Source organism: Protomyctophum bolini (genome assembly GCF_963924005.1).
Source record: "Protomyctophum bolini genome assembly, chromosome: 11".
Classification (NCBI taxonomy): Eukaryota; Metazoa; Chordata; class Actinopteri; order Myctophiformes; family Myctophidae; genus Protomyctophum; species Protomyctophum bolini.
This window is the reverse complement of record NC_137872.1, coordinates 11123484-11147103: the sequence shown is the minus strand read 5'-3', so window position 1 is coordinate 11147103 and position 23620 is coordinate 11123484. Positions and strand designations below refer to the sequence as shown.

Here is a 23620-nt window from a genome sequence, read left to right as displayed (position 1 = left end):
GATTTGGCATGTTTCAATGTTTAATTTACGTCATATTTAGCGGAAATCTGACCTAATTTCTCCTTTCACTGTCAATGGCAAATATTGAGACGTGTGGGGACAAGGTTTAGCAGACATTTGACCAAAATTCCCCTTTCATTGTCAATGGCAAATATTGAGACGTGTGAGGACAAAAGTTGTATATAGGGGCTAGAGGGGCTAAATAAGGATTTTTACTGGCTCATCGTCGCCATGCAATGCTTCGCTTCCGCGTTGGCGACGTCATCGATCATTTTCCAACCTCGATCCAAAAAACAGTTTGTACTGGAATTGAGCTCAGATTGAGGTGATCATACAAAACTTCCATTGTTTGGGAGGTCAATAAAAAATGATGGCGATCTCGCGGGACAGTTTCCAGCGCTTATAGGATGAAAACAAAAGTATCTGACCTGTGCCCCGGAAATGATTCCGTGTTCCCGTAAGTACGTCAATTCTGGTGGTGTCGTTTTGAATAGCCATAATGGTTAGCGGGGAAAGTTAAAATCCTAGCGCAGCCTCTACATTATTTGATATACTCCCCAAACAAAACAATGCAAGTGTTTGGGTGGATGTAGTAGAGGAGGCTTTCTCCTTCTAATGATGCCATAGTGAACGAGGCGCTGACTGAGAAAAGTGCTGTGAAGGCTGCTGGTCAAAGCGAGATCCTTTATCCTTTTCAACAAACCACTTAATATCTGATCTGAGATAGAAGCTACTGAGGGGCCCCTCCTATGACCAGCTTTGTGTGTACCAAATTTGTGATGATTTGATTGGCTGAGTACAGAATGTGCTGTATGATGATGAATGATGATAAGTGGGATTTTTTCATCACTTTCCGCCTTCATAAACCCACACCCATAATCTCCATAGGTGGAGAGCCAACATGATCCTACCAAATTTTCAATTCAAACTACTTCAAACCCTTGTCGCTGACCATTGACCAACCATGGGAGTGCTGTGCCATGATGAAATATTGAATATGAATTTCATAGTGGAGGTCAAGTGGCCTTGGATCAGGGCTGCCAGCAACCTAGTCAAACTTGGAATCAAAGGTCATACTGTACATACGTAATCATTCATGAGTCATGGCTGATGTCACAGGCTGAATAATTTTTTAATTCACAGTATGGCGAATGGGTAGGACGAAAGCACAAGTCAAAACTGTTACTTTGTGGATGAACCATGATTAAGCAGGGTCCATATGACGATTCTTTTTTTTTTTTTGCATAGAAGTGTATATTTGTATGTTTTTAAATGTTCTGATGAATTGAAAATGGAGGACCCTGATGTAAACAAGTCTTAGTGCTATATGGTTTTATCCTCGTAACAGTCCATCTATGGACTGCCATGGCCTACTTGTGTGCAAGCAGAGCACGCCATGAGATGCCATGAGATACCACCAAGTCACCATCAGCAGCCAATAAGGGACCATCATTCTCATGCACTTGCATACTGCATGAGGCATGGATTAAGTGTAAGGTAATATGGGTTGTTCTGCTGCACCCTTCATTGTTTCCCTGTTATAATGGTGTGAGAAAAACGCGGTTTCTTTAGTCACGTTGTCTCGTTCTACACTGCCTTTCAGGGCATGTACAAGTACAGTAGACTTTAACACTGTAAATGCACCGTGCAATTACTGCAATATGTGATTGCCCATCAATACTACAGTGCACAATTGCAGTGTTTTGTAATTCTATACAGCTAAAAGGCAAGTGAAAGAAAACCTGTTCCTCCCTTGAGTATGAAGGGAGGAACCAGCACTATGGTAATGTACTTTGGGGACATATAGCGAGCACAAACAGTGTGCTTGTGAGTGTTTGCTGCTACAGCTGAGAGAGCTGTACGTATGTACACTATAAAACTATATACATACCCCCCTCATACTTCCTCATTCTCTGTGTGTGTGCGCGCGTGCAAGTGCATGTGTGTGTGTGTGTGTGTGTGTGTGTGTGTGTGTGTGTGTGTGTGTGTGTGTGTGTGATCCTCTCATAAACATAACATGACCCTCCCTGACAGACCAACAGACCACCTCTCTCTGATGCAGAGACACACAGAGCAGAATGTGAGCCGTTGGTGGCATCTAGTGGCAAGACTAGGCAACTACAATAACAGTCCAACAGCTTCCAGTGTCAACCTGGGTTTTTCTTCCCACAGAATCGTGTTACATTGAAACAAAAGAGAGTGTGTGTATAGCAAACGTAGTGTTTCCTACTCACCTTGCAGGAGGAAGCCAACAGGGAACCGTCCTGCTTCCAACTTAAACTCTGCAGCTGGTCACCGTGCTCTTCCAGAACTGTAGACACACACATACACAGAACTTAGGTGAAAGGAACAGGGCAGTCAGTTATTGGCATTTGCACATTTACATCTACTGAAACGGTGGCTCTGTGCCGTCTGTCCCAGGTCGTAGGGTGTGTCTGGGAGAGAGTCTGGCCAGGATGGAGCTCTTCCTCTTCTTCACCTCTCTCCTACAGCACTTCCGTTTCACTCCTCCACCTGGGGTAACAGAGGACCAACTGGATCTGACATCAGTTGTGGGGTTCACGCGCAGCCCTTCACCTCATCAGCTGTGTGCTGTCACTCGACTCTATATATAATAATATTATCCCACTGTTGCATTGCTCATAAATAAGAATGTCATTCTTCGTAATCATACGCTGTGTATTGTTTAATTTCTGGTGTTTCATTTTTAAATCCCCTAAAGTTGAATCATTAAACAATAATAATAATAATAATTCAGTTTAGGTGAAGTATTTTATAGGCTATATATATCATGTCATTTTGACTTAATCATTCATGTTGACCATGTGCCTGTCACTGTATGTACTTGAATATTCAGTGAATAAAACGATACACTTGATCATGAACATATTCCACAGACTTCTCTAAATCCTTATTAATAATAATAACACTGGGTTAGGTTGGCTAACCCTAACCGTTAGGGTTGTCATCTGTTACGTTACCGGAAATGTCAGCACCATTGTCCTAAACATGACGTTTTCTACTTTAAATAATTTTAATATGGGTGTGTGATCTATCATCTTTGTGATGAAAGGTTTGTTCTCGCGTCCCATATTTCCCTGCTTTGGAGAGAGTGCGGTCATGGCTTAATTCTTACACACACACACACACACACACACACACACACACACACACACACACACAGTCTCACCTGACTCAACCCAGCATATTTGGCCAATAAACAATAAAATAATTATATGTCAATGTGTGACGGATGTTGTGGTCTTGAAATTTGGCACCATTTAGGCCTACTATAGAAACCTTTTATGGATACAGAGAACTGCAATTGTCCAAGCAGGAAGGAATAACCTTTGGCTGTACTACCTGTAATGTTATATAATCTTGCTAACCCGGCATTTAAAACTTCAGCAGAGTTTATACAGCGTAGCGTATTATAGATAGATTAAACCACTGCCACTGGTCATAAATCCGCGTCTGAGAGCCTTGCACAGGTCATGGTGCCATTTGACCCAGAGACAATAAACATGGATAGATAGCTGGCAACGTTTGGCAACGTTTATTGAACAGAATTCAACAGCCTTTTAAAACTGAATGAATGCAGGTCAAATATAGGTTCCACTTGTATAATAGTTAACCATGCAGTCTATAGGAACACATGACATATCTTGCTCTTTAATATAGTCAATGAACACCCAGAGGGTTGGCTCTAGGGAAAGTGTTTCTAAAATACATATATAGTTGAAAGTAGCATTGTCAATGTCATTTAGAATCTGGTCCTACATTTCATTCAGCCACTGCACAGTATATAGTAATAGTATAGGCTACCTGAGACTACGCAGTTGTCATTTTGTCAGATAAACACCAACAACAAAAAGCCATGAGTCTAATTGACCTCCTTGTCCAGTCCTATCTCTCAGTCACATTACTAGGAGCTGTTCTCTTCCTGTTGCTCCTCTACTCGTTCTCCCGCAGCACCCAGGAACAGGGAAATAAGGAGCCGCCAGGACCCAGGCCACTGCCGCTGCTCGGTAACTTACTACAGCTGGATCTGAAGAGGCCCTACCACACACTCTGGGAGGTAAGACTCAGCTCAACACTTCAGAAAAATCCAGGACTCTCTGAGACTCTGAAACTGGACAAACTGGTCTCTATGATGGTTGAACACATTCATGCATGTGTTCATTCATCTATTCACCTTTTCTATTCTTATAGTATTTTTACTTTGGTGCTGAAAATGTATTTGATGCCAATAATGTACTTTTACCAAGTACAGATAATCTATATATTGCCCTGCTTGCAGGGAATTCGTGAATTGAGTCAGAGCCTTGACAGCAAATGCTTACAGATATTTGTATTCATGCTAAATAAAAGATATTTACAGTAGGATAGATTATAGCTGCATGCTCTAAATACTCCAGGCATGACATTCTTGCATAAATACACAAAGATTCACCTGCCTGTCTGATAATTGCCTGTGTTACCATAACATCATTATGTGTGTCTCTGGTCTCAGCTTTCCAAGAAATATGGATCGGTGTTCACAGTCTATTTTGGACCCAAGAAGGTGGTGGTTCTGGCAGGATACAAGACCGTCAAAGAGGCTCTGGTTGGTCATGCAGAGGAGTTTGGAGACAGAGAGATGATGCCAATAGTAAGAGATGTCTCGAAGGTTCCTCTGCATGCTGAAGGACACGGTAGGTCAAAATATATACTTTTGATTGCCAACAGTATGTCACATTCAGTTAACCACTTAAACCCTATACTCCATACTGTATGCCGTCCGCTTCTTTCCCCCCGCTACACTAAATAGCTTTGTCAAAAATAGTTGATCTGCAAGCCCACAGTCAGTGTCATGTTGAGATGCATTGTGAGGTTGAATTCATGAATTGTGAGGTTGTAGATGCTATGCATTCATGTAGTTATAAACCCTGTGACATTTCTCATTCTGCATGTCTAGGGGAAATCAGTGATTAATGAGTTGTTCTGACAATAAAAATACAAAATTAAAACTTTTGTTGAAATACTTTAGGAATCTTATTTGCAAATGGCAACTCATGGAAAGAGATGAGACGTTTCGCCTTGACTAACCTTAGAGACTTTGGGATGGGGAAGAAGGCGAGTGAAGAGAAAATCATAGAGGAAAGCTGCAACCTAATTGAAGTGTTTGAAAAACATAAAGGTAAGTTATGTGACGTAAGATTTAAGAAATTGCTCGCACGCACCTCTAGGCTCTAAGGACAACATGTATTTTGTTTTTATTTGTATTTGTTGCAGGTAAACCCTTTGACACTGCACAACCTGTGAACTATGCTGTCTCTAATATCATATGCAACATAGTCTATGGCAGTAGGTTTGAATACGATGACCCGCAGTTCACAGATATGGTGGATCGAGCAAATGAAAACATCCGACTTATCGGTTCCCCGTCACTGCAGGTGACACTTCATATTTTTACTACACTAATTAAGACTTACAATACGTCGCTGTTGTGTCGTATGGTCTATGTCCAAAACCATTACATTACAATAAGTTAAGAAAGAGCCTGTGTTACAATGGATCGCTATAGTTATTATTTTGTCACAAGCTCTTGTTAATATCTATTTGTTGAATATAACAATAAATAAATAATAAATAATAATAATAAATAAACAGACTTCACCCTTTTCCAGAGTCTGAATCTGATGAAGACCGTAAGGTCGAAACGTTAGTCGTTTTTCTTTTATACTAGCACCCAATAAATATAATTGGTCATCACATATGCTCATTTTAATGTTACCATTTTTGTCTACACCATATGTGTAAGTAATTAAGTCATCTATAATACTGTATCTCAGATGAGGGCCGTGGCCAGTTCAGAAACCTACCAGTGAAATCATCAGGTAATAGAAACGACAGGCTTTCAATTCCTGGACAGTTAGCATGCTATAATAGAAGCCATTGTTATAGTGTTAAATATGGGGGGGGGGGGCCTAATGATGATGTCACTGGCAAGCAGGTTTCTATAGCGTCCACAGCCCTCCTCTGCAGAGACACAGACAGAGTAGAACATTTTGAGTGGGGCAACCACTTCAAGGAACAGTAATGTCCGTCTGTCCTCGTCCTCACCTATGTAACTATGAGTACCAGTAGGGGCAAAAGCGCTGTTGTGCCAGAAACAGAGAGAGAGAGAGAGAGAGAGAGAGAGACAGGGGGAGAGGGGAGTTGCACCACTCAGTTCACACAGGTGTTATTTTACCATGAGCATTAGTGATGACCAATTATATGAAGATAAAAATGGGTCTATCTTTAATTTATTTTTGAAAATGATCAGCATGATCAGCTATTTTTGCTATACTTTTGACACCCTTAGCATATATGACGAAGTAGGACAAATGTATAATGTTGGCTGCAGTATATAGCAGAATATAAAATATATCTTTAACCTAACCATTAAATACACTTTGTTTCGCTGTTTAACAGATATACAACATCTTCCCATCCTTGGGCAAATGGTTCCGCAACAGGAAGCTGATCCTAATGAATGCCGTTGCCAACAGGAACCAGATATCAGAGATCATCAGGAATTTACAGGAAAGCCTAAACCCACAAATGACCAGAGGATTTGTGGACTCCTTTCTGGTCCGCAAACAGAATCTGGAGGTATAAAACCATTAGTGGTGGAAAAGTATCAATAAGCATTACCGGTATATATAAAATCATGCTTTTTAGCTCAAATCGAATGACACAGATGCTTTTCCGATTTTAATGGGTTAATATTTAAATCGCCAGTGTCCATATCCACTTGTACCTCAGAGAGATCAATTCAAAATGAGGTTTATTTTGTTTGTGTAGGAATCTGCGAATGTGAATACTTATTTCCACAAAGAAAACCTTTTGTCAACTGTTGCAAATCTGTTTAATGCTGGTACGGACACTACAGCGACCACACTGAGGTGGGGCATGTTGCTCATGGCCAAGTACCCTAAGGTACAAGGTAAGGACCAGCAAACACAATGCACACAACACACGCTTTAACATCCTGCCCACACTCAAATCCTGCAGGCTTAAATGAACTCTGATGTAATGTAACCAAATGGTCCATTTGGTTACATTTTATACTTGTACACCGGAGTTATAAAAGGGCAAATGAAACACTTGTGATCTTACTGTGTAGATAAGAAAGCCTAGGCGATATTTCTCATGTTACTTTAACAGGCTTTAAAACACATCTTGCTGGAAACAGAAGGTCAACTGTTAGGGGACCATTTGAACACTGATGCCTGGCCGTCACAATGTTGTACAGGGTCTCGATTTGTGGGACGCCTGAAACGTATTGGACATTAGGGACTGTCCCACGTAAAGGGGAACATCTGGTCACCCTAAGAAGTGACCTGATGTAAGTTATGATTCATAACTTACCATGTGAAATGTGCAGCCTACTACTAATATACAAACGGTGCTATGAATGAATGAACTAGACTTTGACCTTGCTCATGTTTCATTTCCCAGAAAAGGTCCAGGAGGAGCTGGATAGAGTGATTGGAAGTCGTCAGGTGCTCGTAGAAGACAGGAAGAGCCTGTCCTACACCGACGCTGTCATCCACGAGATACAGAGAGTGGCCAACATCGTTCCCATGTCACTTCCTCACATCACCAGTCAAGATGTCACCTTCCAGGGTTACTTCATTAAAAAGGTCAGAGTCAGACTGAATAAAACGTCATTTCTTTGTTCAACAATGCTATTTCTGGCCTGTGTGTGTGTGTGTGTGTGTGTGTGTGTGTGTGTGTGTGTGTGTGTGTGCGTGCGTGCGTGCGTGCGTGCGTGCGTGCGTGCGTGCGTGCGTGCGTGCGTGCGTGTGTGTGTGTGCGCGCGCGACGCGCGTGCTACCCACATGTTTAGCTGTGTTGTTCATTCCATGATGGCATGATCCAATACACGTTATACCTTGTTGTAAAGGTGACAGAAGGGGAGAAATAATCAACCGAAGTTAAGTTTCTAAAGTTTTTGTGAGGAGTTGATATTGTATCATATCCCGAAAGCTTATAATAATTATGTTTTGAAACACTATACTGGATAAAGTAAAGTGGATAACATTTGACTGAATTTAGACTTTGACGACTATTTTCTACAGGGGACAACTGTGTATCCCCTCTTGACGTCTGTCCTTTGGGATGAAAGTGAATGGGAGACCCCGCACACATTTAACCCTGCCCACTTTCTGGATAAGGATGGGAAATTTGTCAAGAGAGATGCCTTCATGCCATTCTCTGCAGGTAAACCAGCTCAATCTGCAACACATTACACTTCTTGGTGGCGTCAATGGGCTCTCTATGCACACAGAATAACTCCTTCTTTCGGTCCCCTTACCTACTTCCTTCATAGGTGTTACCGATGATACTAAGTAATTAAGGCTCTGTTCTATTTAGTGTGCAGTGGTTCTCAAACCTATTAATTTCAAGGACCATAACTCAATGGAACCACCATTTGTACACTCTCAGAGTTACACACCCGTACGGTGCCATTTTGAACCCCCTCAAGGACTCTTTGACACCCATTGGTGGAGCAGAGTGTTTCCAGTGAGCCAACATGCAGAATAGCAGCACCCTGACTTTGTTTGATCAGAATGGAACATTGTTATCATGGGTAGGACCTGTGAAGGAAGTAGGGAAGGGGCCCAAGTTCTTTCCAAAATGGCGTGTGTGCATAATAGAGCCTATTGTTAAGCCACATGGATGACCGCATGATGATGCTTGCCCTCTCCCCCAGGTCGCAGGGTGTGTGTGGGGGAGAGTCTGGCCAGGATGGAGCTCTTCCTCTTCTTCATCTCTGTCCTCCAGCGCTTCCGTTTCACTCCTCCACCTGGAGTAACAGAGGACCAACTGGATCTGACGCCAGTCGTCGGTTTCACCCTCAGCCCGTCACCTCATGAGCTGTGTGCTGTCAGTCGCTGCTCCGACGGGGCATAGGTCCGATCCATTGGTCCCATCGACTACCTACCCCAAACCCTCACCCTAACCATAACCGTGAGCACGGGGCAGCACACCTAAACCTAACCCCAAACCCTCACCCTAACCATAACCGTGAGCACGGGGCAGCACACCTAAACCTAACCCCAAACCCTCACCCTAACCATAACCGTGAGCACGGGGCAGCACACCTAAACCTAACCCCAAACCCTCACCCTAACCATAACCGTGAGCACGGGGCAGCACACCTAAACCTAACCCCAAACCCTCACCCTAACCATAACCGTGAGCACGGGGCAGCACACCTAAACCTAACCCCAAACCCTCACCCTAACCATAACCGTGAGCACGGGGCAGCACACCTAAACCTAACCCCAAACCCTCACCCTAACCATAACCGTGAGCACGGGGCAGCACACCTAAACCTAACCCCAAACCCTCACCCTAACCATAACCGTGAGCACGGGGCAGCACACCTAAACCTAACCCCGAGCCGGACCAATGCTCTGTCGGACCAATGGTCCGTCGGACCAAAGTATGCCTCCCAGCAGAAGGTCCCAGCCATACTATAGGTTCAATGATGAATGTACTTTAAATAACCTATGGGCACATGTATGTATAGGCTATGCATCTACTGTACATGTATGCAACTATGCATTTATTAGAGAAATATATTACAAAACAAAATTCACCACTTTTGATGTTGTGCACTGATAACAAATATTGAAATAATCCCGTTTTTCATAAGAGATAAACATGTAATGATTAATAATGAATGGCATAATGACATCTGTAGTAACACAGGCCAGCTATTATAAGCTTCATTCAGAGTGTTGTTCACAGTTTTGTAAAGTGTTTATTACAAAAGAAAGTAACAAAAAAAGTAATATAAAAGCCTCCTAGTGTACTGTACAAACAACCTTTTTGGATTTACAATTTGATTTCATCAGCACCCTGGAAGGGATATGGACGGTGGACGTGGTGCATGGTTACACATTTCAATTAACTTTACCTCTTAACAACTTAACACTAGCATGTCAGACACAAGTAGCATGTGCTTAAACTTAGATTTTTTTTCAGATGACAAAAATGTCTGAGATGATAGAATGGTGATGGATGATGATGGTCATGGAAGGGGAACCTTCTGAAAGCTTCATGGGCAATCTAAAGATAATCAACTTCAAAATCTCAAGAGGCTTAACATAGGCTACTCATCTACAAGCTCCCACCTGATTGCACCCCCAAATTGGTATGCCAGGGTTAAAGTGGTGGTGAATTTAAACGACCACAATGACCTTGCTCCTCCTCATAGAATTTCTATTGCCCTGATTGAATCTGAGCTCCTCAAAGTGGAGTCAGTAGATGATTAGCTGCTGGCTGGTAATGAATATACCATGGTAATGAATGATGTTAGTTTGAGCACAGACAGGGTTATTGCTGGCTGATGGAGCTGTAAAGACCCATAGGTTAAATTTTTTGGGAAACAATGACCCAGTTCCCTGGCGATAACTGCAACCAGACCCATATCCATCAGGCCTACTTTCAATCGTCCTCATCAATCCTTAATCCTTAAAAGCTGCCTGTCCCCAAAGCTCAACACGTTGTGATCTTATACATTCGGTTATTTTCAGCACATAACACCGTCGTGAGGCGGAGCATAACTTATAGTTATAGGCTTCAGTCGTTTGAGGAAAAACAAAAACAGATGCGTGTTTCGACACAGGACAGAGACTACAGGCCAAAGTACAGAAATGAGTTACCTGGTCTATAGAACTGTCTTGCCCAAGTACACTTCGACATGTAGACAGGAGCCGGTATTCGAACCGCCGACCCATGGATCATTGGACGACCTGCTCTACCTCCTCCGCCTGACATGATATAGAGGAGTCAAACCAGAGATGTCACAAACTCATCAAGTGTTTGGAAAACCAATGGATACTAATTTCATTTGGTTTTCAGGTCTTACTTTGTGGCACAGAAAATTCATTGTCAGCAGCAGTATTGTTGTCAGTCAAGTCTAAGATCTGAAACTCTCTTAATAAAAAAAGACCCCTAGAAAGTTAGCATGCTCAAATAGAAGCCATTGTTCTCACATTACTTTAACAAATAATTAATTTAAATCTTGTTTGAAATTACCAAACCTGCCCAATGCCCACAGCCCTCCTCTGAGACACAGAGACAGAAATTGTACCATATTTTAATTAGCATTAGGGAGGACCAATAATATCAAGATGGGTTGAAAATGGGTCAAGTGGAAATGTAACCGTCATGTAGTTGTATTCCTGTATTCAGTTAATTGCGTTTGATGCCTATGACTAGATCCCAACAGAGTTTTGAATATGTATGAATAATTGACAGTTGAGTAATGGGAACCCCAGTGACATACAATAATAAACAATACAGTAATTACACTTGTTAGTCAGTTATAATTATGACGTTATAACATTGTTTTAAACATTATGTGATAAATTAATAAAACAGACATAATAATAATAAAAAAGGCATATTCTGAACATTACAGATTAACTTTTTCTCCCATATTTTTCCTCAAATTCCTTATATTGTCATTTGTGTTGTATTAAAAAGATGCTACTTTTAAAACAAATTGTATGCAATGTACAAAATAATTTCTTCTCAAACACACCAAAAGATTATTTACCAAAAAAAACCCTACAAAATCACAGCTAAGCCCTTTTGTCCTCCCTAAACAGCTCGCACATTAAATGGAATTTGAAGCAATCGAAGGTCATTCCACTTTAATAATATTGAGCTGGTGGTCCTGCGGCGAGTGGTTAGAGTTCAACACGGTCGAGACACTGCCGTCCTGGTGGCCACCCACTGGGCAGCTGCTGGAGTAATCCGATGTTTTATTTTCTGAACCCATGAATGGCTGAGAGTGTGACTGGGTGTATGCAGAGGCATAGGACTGTGTGTAGGACGGCATGAGTGTTTGACTGTGCTGCTGTGTGTATGCTGTTGCATAAGGCTGTGTTTGTGTGGGCGCATGAGAGAGTGGGAGACTCACAGGGTTATTACATGACTGGAACCCATTCATGCTAGTAGAGCTTAGTCCAGGCATTTTGAAGCTCCCCACCGTTTCCAAACTGTCTATTGGATTGTAGCTTGGCTGAGCTTGGCTGTATGTACCTTGGCTGTAGTTGTAAGTGTCTTGAGCAAGGGAGGTGGACATGGAGGAGTTTGACAGAGATGGAGGTGATTGAGTTTTGTTCTGCTTCTGTCCGTGACAACAAGGGCCCAGTTTGGACGCTAGGCTCTGCAGGGTGCCAAGTATCTGCTTCTGAACTTGTGTCTGCTGTGCTTGCTCTCGCTCGACGCGACACTGCTGCTCCACCAACATCTTCAGCGCCAAGCCCAGGCTACGCACCTCTGAGCCCAGGGCCTGGATCTGATCTTGGAGTCCGTGAACAATAGCTCCGCTCACAGCTCTGCCTCCTGTCTCAGGTGCAGGGCACTGAGCTCCAGAAGGTGCCTGGAGGCGAATCAGGACAGGACTCCCGGGACCCTGGGAAGTTTGAGGTGATGATGTCCGGTTTGGAAGCCGAATGCCAATCCGAGGGGCAGGAAGAGGGGAACGAACAGACGGACCTGGCCTCTGTGTGAGGAAACGTCTAGGGCCACCAGACGCTCCTGGCTGTAGTTGTCCTATAGTTGTCTGTACAACAGAGAATACAAAGTAATAAACTAGTAGAACAGTATGAATAACAATAGCATATGAGGAGGTCTTAAGTTACACATTTAAATGTTTGGTCTGCTAGGTTAAGTTGGCCTCTTTTCTCACCTTTTCAGTAGTGAGATCATAGGTTTCGGGCTGTCGTGGAATTGCATTACTCAAATCAGTTCCAGGGATATTGGACTGATCTCGCCTCAGCAAAGAAGCCACTTGTAGGAATGACTGCCGAAAAACAACATAATGCAATCTTAATTTTTAAGACTGGGCCTCGTCAAACTATTTATCCTATTATAAGAGACCACAATGACAATCATGAGATGAGTTGGATATGTCACTTTCAAAAGAAAATAACAATGTCATGCCGTAGTGAGGCATATTGCATAATATTGAAACTTTTCCCAAATTTTGATTACAGATCATTTCGGCCTATAATATCAATATTGTTTGTGTGTTTCTTTGAAATACCACCATGTGTCTTATAGCTATACTATAACTGTGATTCTTGGTGCAGGTGCAAATCTCTAAAAACACAATTCTTATGTGCTTATTTATATCTTTCCATTAATACCTGATTTTGGTGCATATATCCATGCAACATAAAGGGCATTATTTTGACACCGCTTTTGATACAGATAGTGATACACATTGTTTTAAGCAATAACTTTGGTCAATATACATATGAATCCCTACTAGGCAGCTACCTTTGTCCTATGTCCTAGGGCTTTATCCAACAGCCTCTTGCGGGCAGCCAAAATAGGACTTGTAGCTGGAGATGGTGTCACCCTTTTCCTCATTAAGGCTGCTGATGCCATCACTGTTGACCCGGCTCCTCCTGTCCCTATAGCAGTGGACTGAAGAGCCCTCTGTTGACTGTTCCGAGCTAGGGAGGTGACACTAATAATCTGAATGTCATTCTCATCCTTATTGGCCTCATTTTGCTGCTGTGGCCTGCTAGTGCCACTGCTCTCCCCTGACCCGGATGGCTTTTCAACGGTTTCCGGCACAGTGGTGGTCTGCTTGGTAAATTCTGCTGCCGCGGCAAGGCCAGCATGATGAGATGCCTCACGCAGTAGGTTCTGAAGTTGAACGTTGCTCCAGCCCTCTCTTATGGTTCCTCCAGCTCTGGCAGTAGTCAGCGCCTGTGTTGGAGTCGTGCTGCTGGTCCCACACTCCTCGGGCCTGACCCTACCCGGCTGTCTACCCTGAAACTCCCTTAGGAACAGGTAGATAGCTTGGGCAGACACCTTGATGTTTTCCAGCTCTAGAACAGCCTTGATTTTGCGAAAGCTTAGACCAGCCTTCCGCAGCTCCACAACTTTTCGCTTGGCAGCCTCATCCAGCCGGCCCATGGTCTCTCACTCAAGACTGGAGTGGAGGGAATTTCTTCTGAATATTTTTTCCTACTGCCACCTGTTAAGAAAGCGCAGTTAAGGATAGATAAATGTTTTCCGTGTAAGTTCAGGTGTGTTGTTGTTTGTGTTACTAAGGCAGACTATGAAAACATAGCAAAAACCCAACTATCATCAGCCATCATTTAAGTCACAATATCTGTAATAATAATAATATATACGATTTATATAGCGCTTTTCTGGGTATCCAAAGTACATACATTTTTATTAGAAAAACTAGTTAAAAGGTTCAAAACTAGAAAAATATCTCTCTGCCTCTTATTTTTTTTCCTACCCCAAAGCATTCAGACTTTTATGTTTTCCTGGTATTTGTAATTGCATTTCTTTCTTTCTTTCACTTTCTTTTTTATTTTAACTTATTTATCATTATTATGTTGTTACGATATTATTGTGACAATATCGATGTCAATTGTCAACGTATTTGTCAGACCTTTATATAAACATGCTTGAGAATCGTGAGCAGGACTGTACGATAAAAGAAACTAGTAGTACAGTACAAGCATCAGCTAAACAGCGAGTTTGATCGCTTACCTGCCGAATGGTTCCCTACAGGGATCCGAACAGGGGGAGGAGGAGGCGAATCAATGGCGTTAGATCAACGTCTAAGTAACCTTTAAATCATTCTGGACTGGAGTACATAACAACTTCTCTTATTTGCATGGATCGTAGCATGCAGAGCAACGTTAGCAGTGTTTTCCCCAAACATTTTTCAACGTAAACAAATGGCTAGCCTTCTTCTTCTTCTTGGTTGGCATCCTAGGCTACAAAATACAAATGGGTTGGTTGTGTGCGTGAAGCCTGGAGTTAGGCTCTGTCGCACTACGGTGTCGCGCGTCAAAAAATAGCAGAGTTACAAGCTCGTGGCGTGTCGCCTCTGTGACGACACATGAGCTTGTAGATCTGCTATTCTCGGCGAGCGACACCGTCGTGCGACGAAGTATAAATACACTTTTTCTTTTGTCGCTTAGCTTGAATCGCAATTTCCGCTCTCTGATGTCTGGCGCAATCATCATCATTCAGCGACACTAGTAACACACTCTTGCTTGGCGACCGTCGATTCGGTCTTTGCATCGGAATTGAAGAAATGTGAGTATATTTTACACGTAATACATTTTAAACTTTGTATGTCGTGTTACCCGAAAACGCAATGGTGCGTGTAGTGGTCACGATGCTTATCAAGGAATAATCGACGCAAATCGTGTTGTTGTGTAGCTAGGTTCAATGAAATCAATGGCGGCCGACGCCTGCTGCTCGCAACAACAGCCGTGATACAGAATCTAACTATGTACAGAATATGCAGTCCAACTCTCTAGGGGCGGAATAACTTGCACCTTTACTTCGGTAAAAGTAGAAATATCACGTAGAAATACCATGTTACCAGTAAACAAGTAATATGCCACAAAAATGTGGAACGCCCTACCAACTGTCATTAAGACATGTGAATCCCTTGACTCCTTCAAAACCGCTCTCAAAGGGCACCTACGGACGGCTGCATTTCGAAACTAGCCCCCGTAAAATTTGAATTTTCCACCCACCCACTGTATGTTCCCCCCCCTTTTTACCTCCTTTATGACTACTTCATCTCTAAATGTTATGATGAATTGAAAACGGTGGACCCTCTTATAACAAGTCCACTCACAGTCAACAGTTTTTGTATTGAGTTGTGCTTTAAATGTACTGTAATTCTGCAAACTGTTAATAAATTCTTCAATCAATCGTTCCATGCATTCAATTTCTGAATCACTTGAGTATTGATTGATTGAATACTTCATTTACACTTTGCAGAAAAATAGCACTAGTAGAAAGTACAGTTCAATACACGGTCTGCTAAGAGGATTTAAGATAGCCCCAAGAAAGCCCATGGTATGGTCCAATTCCAAAACATTTAATGACATACAAATATATATTACAATGCAAATACATCATATAAACGGTTAGAAATTAAAAAGAAGAAAAAAAATCAGTATGGGCATCAAAATAGGCTATACTTACAGTAGTTCTTAACCCAAAGAGTACTCTTATTGATAGGCACATTTCACAACAATTTGAATCGGATATTAATGTGTTCATTAGTGTAATGTTGCAGCTAGAAAATGTGGGGCTGATTTGAATGCTGCTTTTTATGTTGTGTTAATAATCTAAATATGAATGTAACTGGTGTAAGCAATGTGTAGCCTACTTTTAGTCAGATTTCACTTCTATTTAATTTTATTTTCCCAATATGACTTATTGACTTTTACATTTTGTCCAAAGAGCATTTTCAGGACAGATTAGGCAGTATAGTGAATTATGTACTGTGTTTTTGATCTCTTATTTCCACTTTTAGGGCACCGTCACCGACCAAAAGGAAGGAAGAGGAAAAGTCAAAAGACAGGGGCAAAGAGAAGACGGCTACCAAGGAAGCAGCGGACAAGGACAGGGGAAGGGAGAAGGGAAGGAAGCGTCGCAGCGCTTCTAGTGGCAGCACAAGCAGGTTTGGGTCACTGGACTCGTCATGTTCATGTCCTTCTTGTGTGATGATTGACATCACTGCATTGTTTGAGCTGGATTTATATTTAATGATTCATACCACGGTGGCGGTTGCTGAAAATACAGATTAGGCCAGTCACAATTATTTCATTATCGCCTCCTTGCAATTATTTGATATAATCTGTGTGTGTGTGTGTGTGTGTGTGTGTGTGTGTGTGTGTGTGTGTGTGTGTGCACATTTATAAAAATAAATGGCAGATCTGAGATTGTAGATGTAGCTATTTACTAAACATTTTGAAAGATTTTCCAGAAACCAACAAATGCTCAAGTAAAGTACAGATACTCAAAGAATTTACCACCACTGACCATGATTGACTCATCCAGATCCAGCTCTTCCTCAAGCAGCAGCTCTGGATCCAGCTCCGGATCCAGTTCTTCCAGTTCTTCTGGCTCCAGCCGCTCCGGTTCTTCCAGATCCAGCTCCTCGTCCTCCAGCTCCTCTGCGTCTCCGAGCCCGAGTCGCAGACGCCACGACAACCGCCGCCGTTCCCGTTCCACGTCAGTACTCAGTAACTGCCGTTGTATTTGCATTAGAGCTTGGTGATATGTCTTCAGATCACGATTATTTCAAACTTTTGCCTTGATTAATGGCCCCTACACACTGTAGGTGTGTTGTCGGTGATCGTTATTTATTTCACACTTTTTTAAATCGACTGTTATTATATCTGTGTGGCTTCACACTAAACGATTGGTTGCCGACTAGGCATCACAAACTGCAAGAGTTCACCAAGATGCGATCCAGACCCGATACATATAGGCTACATCGTTCATTTTTAATTTGACATCGCACCTAGGAATAATAGGCTACACACATACAGGGCGAAATGTTTGTGATAGTGTAGCCTACGTACGCTATAGCGAGACAGGACGTTAAATCTTGATTTTCATTATATAATTCTCTCTCTCCGTATGTACACTGTTGTGGGAAATATGAAGACTCAAATTTATATAGTATATTGTTCCATGCTAGTCTGTCTTGTCGTGTCTGTGAGCAACGACACCTTGGCCTGAAAGCCTGTCTTAATCCAATCAAGCTGTATGTAAAAGACCATGTCACACCTATTGTTTATTATGAGACCCTGCTGGGCCTCAATAGGTATCACTAGGTAGTTCCTGTCTCAGGAGGGGGGCGACAGCCAAGACAGTCAGGGCGTCTGTATTGTACCTTTTGTGATGGTCATGTTGATCTGTGGACCTGCTTTTGGGGTATAAGAGAGGACCTATTATATAGGCCTTCTCAAGGTGCAGTCGCAACCCAGTTCATACTGTATGATGTCCACTTGGCGACAGAGTCAAATATCAAACCTGCTAGATATTCCTAAACGCTCGGGAAGGGGTCGGCGGGCGCTTTTATCTTATCGCTATATCTTCTTACAGAGCCTTTCACACACAGCAAAAACTCTGCGATCAAAGCCAGATCTTGCGTCAGATCGGGAGTTTTGTCGGCAATATCAGAGCAAATATCGTGCAGTGTGTACGAGCCATAAATTATATAAAACAGATATTCAAGCGCTGCGTTGTGATCTGCTATTTTCACCATTTTTGCACACCTCATAGTACAAAGTACTATATAATGCAGGGATTACATGGTTGTTATTTTTTTAGACCACTCTAATGCAAAAAAGAGAGAAAAAATGGCTGCCCTTCATTTCAGTTGTGATAATGATTGAAATCAAAGTTTTGTCTGTTTTTTTTCTGAACAACACACAGGTCTAAAACACAGAAGAGAGGAGATGATAAGGAGCGGAGGAAACGGAGCCCAAGCCCCAAACCGACCAAAGTTCATTTAGGAAAACTGACCAGAAACGTCACCAAGGTGAGCCCAGGAATGGTTCAGACTTGAATGCAGAATCCACCACTGCTGCGTTTTACATCCAGCCTGCTCATTGATCCAGCTTTTCTCCTCTTCAACTGCTTATCGTCTATGTTGGTAGACTGTTTTAGATGTTTGTAGAACATTCTAACCATAGCCGAGTCCCTCATTGCTCTTAATATTTCTGTTTTTGTGCTTGCAATTATTTGGATGACAATCGTCAAGCTAAATGTCATGACCTTGACAGAAATATACAATTGCTGAACAGGAACCTTTTTGTGCTTGGTTGTTAACAACTTGCTTGCGTTCCCAGGAACACATCCAGGAGATCTTCTCCACTTATGGGAAGATAAAAATGGTTGAGTTGCCAATGGACCGGGTACAGCCACAGCTGTCCAAAGGTTATGCCTATGTGGAGTTTGAAACTCCAGAAGAGACCCAGAAGGCCCTCAAATACATGGATGGAGGTAAAGGGAACATATCCTTACCGTTATTCTTGAATAACCAGCATGTTGTTGTTTAGTTTTTCTTCTTCTAGGAGTCAACAGTAAGCCCTATTTTATAATTAGATATTTCAAAAGCGGCTAAAACTCATTGCGGGATGATGCTTGTAGATTGGCTAGTTCCAATATTTGTAAATTAGTTTGAATAACTGATGCACCACTAATATGTTTAGAGTTGCGTCTGACAGGTCAATAGATTGTCATACTGCCACAGAACACTTGTGTTCTGAATCCCCTAACCCCGCCCACCCTAAGCTCTGAATGACGTCATATTCTAGTTTTGGGCCAACTGAACACATTTTGTCTGCTCTGGTGTAGTATGCAATGGGCTTTACTCTGCAGCAGAACATTCGTCTGCTCTGGTGTAGTATGCAATGGGCTTTACTCTGCAGCAGAACATTCGTCTGCTCTGGTGTAGATAGGTTTATTTGTCATTTTTACAACTGTGAACAGCAGAAAAACGAAATTTCGATGTGCTACTCTGCAGCAGAACATGCATTCTGATTATGGGGGTTTGTTCTTTCCCTTGTCTGCTACTTTCAGGTCAGATCGATGGACAGGAAATCACTGCCTCCGCTATACTGACTCCGAGAATCCGTCCTCCAATTCGTAGACAGTCTCCCATGCGCAGAATGCCACCACCTCCCCCTCTGTGGCGTCGCACGCCACCCCGCATGAGGAGAAGGTACATGTTGCTACATGATCTATTCTACATAGCCCACAAACATTCCTTCATAGTAATCATCCATTGTAAACACAGCTGAATGTAATAACATAACCACGATTACAGATCCCATTGCCATTTAGACCTGAGGTCGATTCTACAAAATGTCTGAAAAACCTAGGTCTCAATGTCAGTGCTTCTCGATCCTAAAAAATATATGTAATTGGCCACGGACCCCCATCTCAAAAGATGTTGTTTCAGGAAGCAGAAGCAAATCTTTGAATAAAAAATGTTATTAAAATTACAGCGAAATTAGAACAAAATAGGCCAATCTTTTTTCGACCAAAATGCACCGCACAGCAGGGGGACCCTGAAATTTTGTCTAGCCCGGGGGTCCTTGGGATGGTAAATCCGGCCCTGATGCCAATGGACACTTACTTAACTTCTGTGGCAGAAGTTTCCTCCGGATCATTAAAGGCTCATCTTTTCTTTAAGGTCTCGGTCGCCACGGAGGCGTTCCCCCGTGAGACGTTCCCCCGTACGCCGTCGCTCCCGTTCCAGATCTGCAGGCCGCAGACGACACCGCTCTCGTTCCAGCTCCAACTCCTCTCGATAGACCCTGCAGTTGACCTTATGTCTAATTTATGCGACTGTGTGCATTGTGAGCTTGTAGGTCTGCTATTATTGGCGCGTGACACCGACGTCAGTGCGACAAAGTATAAATCGGGCTTAACTGGGAGGACCCCATCCCCCACAATCTTTTAGAGATGTTTCAGACAAGCCACAAATGTATTGTCAGAACATAAATTGCATTGTTTATTAACTTCATTTACTTTTGCTTTGTTAAAAATTACCTTTTCTTAAAGGTGATCAATAGATTAGTAAGCCACTTGTTGTCGTAAACTTAACCCAGAGTTGAGTCTCCATTTTTGTTTTAGTCTTTTTTTCCTTTTCTTTTTTCTTGAGTTTATTCAAATGCAATTCGCTCAAAGTGTGATATGCTTTTACATGTACTACATTTTTACATTTTTGAAAATTAAAAATAAACAAAGGTGAGAGTTTACATTTGATTCTGAATGGTTATTTGAGTTTTTGTAGTTGTGTTCATCTCATGGTGGCTTTAAAAAAATGAAATTAGAATGTTGTAATGGTGCACTGGGAATGAGTTAATACAGTTTGTGGATGTGATTTAAAAAAAGTTAGGCTATAGATGAGTTAAAGTAGACCTTTTAAGCAGTTACCATTACTTATAAGAGTGTGCACCTTAGCTGTGCTCAAGCAAGGTCACAAGAGCAGAAGAGCCATTGACAAGGAATGGACACATTTTAGTGTTTTGAGTTGTGACGAAGGTGAGGACGCAAATTGTGATTGGCCGGAATGTTGAGAACTGTAGTTTTCGCCTACTAATGTTTCATCAACTCTTGCTCCCATCATGTCCACTTTGTCCAGCCACCGTGTCAGCTACTGTACGTACCATATGTGCCAACCTCGTCATTCTGGAGTCCACCAGCTCAATCTGACGATTGTCATCCAGAAGAGACCCAGAAGGCCCTCAAATACATGGATGGAGGTAAAGGGAACATATCCTTACCGTTATTCTTGAATAACCAGCATGTTGTTGTTTAGTTTTTCTTCTTCTAGGAGTCAACAGTAAGCCCTATTTTATAATTAGATATTTCAAAAGCAGCTAAAACTCATTGCGGGATGATGCTTGTAGATTGGCTAGTTCCAATATTTGTAAATTAGTTTGAATAACTGATGCACCACTAATATGTTTAGAGTTGCGTCTGACAGGTCAATAGATTGCGTCATTCTGGAGTCCACCAGCTCTTTATTCCATGTCTTGGGACTCTTATGAATGTATGTCATTATTCTATCTGCCACTTGATGTGAATTACTTACTTGAAAACAGTTGTATTGTCCTGACCAGAGTGTGTTTGAAGTAAGTAAGGTTGGAGAAGGTTCTTGGTCACAAGAGCAGGAAGTGCTGACCATCTGGTATAATCCGAAGTTAGGTCTTGGCGATATCTTTATCTTTATGGACAAGTTAAGAAATCTTAAATTGCAAGGCTTAGTTTTAGATTCTCATACAGACTAGATTGAAGATTGTAATCCGACAGAGAACAATGCTGGCAAGATGCCTTATATAAGGAGGGGATGGCGTGACATCAGCCCTGACATATGCTGCTGCTGTGTGATGTGAGGGAAAAGTGCTTTGAATTTGTTTTGAATGAAAAGGTATTGTTTGAAGCCACCTTGTCATTCTTTAACCACTTCGTAAAAATACTACTTGAAATCCACATCCATAAAAAACAGCTACTTCACACCTACCTACAGATAACATATTTTAGTGGGTATACCCAAATGAATTACTTTAGTCATTCATTAGATGAAGTCTTCTCACCTGGCTCTCCAGGGAGGCCAAAATAGGATATTATAATTACGGTATATCAAACCTAAGTGGATGTATTATTTCTGTCACATATGTATACATATGTATCCGTATAGATACAGTATGTATACTTATCAGTGATTTAATTTATTAATAATCGTTACAAATGTTACATGTAGCTTAGCAGAGAGTGTCATTATTTTTTGTGTTTTTATAAACGGGGTTGAACATAACAAAGCAGATGTTGTGAAATTAAAATTACAATGTTTCTGCCATATGTCTCTCTGTCTCTGAAAACTGTACGAAACATTTTCTGATTGCAAATGCAAGTTCACTACTTTCTTGCCATTCTTCTTTTTTCCAGCAGAGGGCGACAATGGTAAAGTTTTGAACATAGTCAGTGCAGATGAGCATAGTGCCTTTAATAGAGATGGGACATTATGTGATTTTATAACGCACCATTGGGAAAAACTCCAGCCCATACTTGCTTACTTTCTTTATTAGTGAACATAAATTGACAATAAACTCCATCACGCTGAAATGTAATAAAACCCAAAGAGATACAATAATACAATACCTCAACATCATTCATGTTTGAAGAACTATACAGCATGTAAACATTGAGTCTTGAGAGTCGCTGGAGAAATATAGTTATAAATGTGTCCTAAATCCCACAAAACCTTTGTTTTATATAACAGGCAATACTCTTAACAGGTACAAACACTGGACGAAGACAGCAAAACAAAGTACTATATAACCCTTTCCATATATTAAAAATATAGGAGCCAAAAATACGCAGCAAGAAATAAAGCAGCCTTGAGCCTACCAATGCTTTGTGCAACTTAGTGCAATACGAACGATACAACATTTAATATATTACAAACAAGAATCTGTTAACTCATTTATTTAAATTAGTTTCCTTGATGCTGTGCAATACTTCTCATAGCATGGTGAACCAATTATGCTCATCCTGTGGTTTTCTCATAATAGATGTCTGCAGATTTCCAGCTCTGTATCGTGACTACAACATGTAATCAACACATCATTCATACAGATAATGCATTCAAATATTTGCAGAAAAATATATTGTTATTCTTCTTATTATTATAATTCTTATTATTATTAGTAGTACGTTTACAGTGTTATTTGAAATGACAATTTCCTCCAAAATATACACGTATACGTATACTATCGACTATCTTCAAAGTATATAGTTACCGGTATATCGCATGTGTAATGGTATTTAAGTTTGATTTCTTACTCAAGGAAGGGGGATTGCATGCCCCCAGCCTCCCAGTATTTTGGCTAAATGTACAACATACCTGAACCTGTGTGAATCTACAGCCCAACTATGGTTCTGAAAACGATAGGTGAACCTAGACCAGTAGTTCTCAGGGACCCACATGATTTTGGGGGGCTCACCAAAGAAAAGAATAAGAACATTACTGCATCAAAAGTAATCATCAAACTATACTATAAACACTGGACACTTCTTGCCTCATTGTGAGCTTGTAGATCTGCTATTTACACAATAGAGAATTCCCAGTTCAAATATGATTGTTTTGGGGGGGTCACATCCTGAAAAGGATGAGAACCACTGACTTAGACATACAGTATATACTTTGAAAGTTGCCTTTACAACTCAATCTTGGGTTCAAAAATGTATTCTAATC

The 23620-nt window shown here is 41.5% G+C and overlaps 3 protein-coding genes across 3 annotated transcripts; 2 read left to right on the top strand and 1 right to left on the bottom strand.

The window, feature by feature from the left end:
- Positions 1-3877: 3877 nt before the first annotated feature.
- LOC308324466 (cytochrome P450 2K1-like) lies at positions 3878-8946 on the top strand (the record flags this gene model as incomplete). The annotated part of the gene is made up of 9 exons (XM_080776510.1): positions 3878-4078; positions 4514-4694; positions 5030-5179; positions 5275-5435; positions 6460-6639; positions 6832-6973; positions 7489-7673; positions 8112-8253; positions 8747-8946. The coding sequence occupies 9 exons, from the start codon at positions 3878-3880 to the stop codon at positions 8944-8946; spliced, it is 1542 nt and encodes a 513-aa protein (XP_080632636.1).
- Positions 8947-10030: 1084 nt separating this feature from the next.
- Positions 10031-14783, bottom strand: LOC308324235 (uncharacterized protein). The gene is made up of 4 exons (XM_080776233.1): positions 14578-14783; positions 13339-14047; positions 12746-12859; positions 10031-12619 (listed from the first exon to the last, which is right to left on the bottom strand). The coding sequence occupies exons 2-4, from the start codon at positions 13984-13986 to the stop codon at positions 11693-11695; spliced, it is 1689 nt and encodes a 562-aa protein (XP_080632359.1). The 5' UTR covers positions 13987-14047; positions 14578-14783; the 3' UTR covers positions 10031-11692.
- A 231-nt stretch (positions 14784-15014) lies between these two features.
- On the top strand, positions 15015-20618 carry LOC308324236 (uncharacterized protein). The gene is made up of 7 exons (XM_080776234.1): positions 15015-15132; positions 16373-16519; positions 16900-17073; positions 18286-18391; positions 18702-18855; positions 19435-19576; positions 20051-20618. Coding segments are annotated over exons 1-7 (846 nt in total). The 5' UTR covers positions 15015-15130; the 3' UTR covers positions 20172-20618.
- Positions 20619-23620: the final 3002 nt, after the last annotated feature.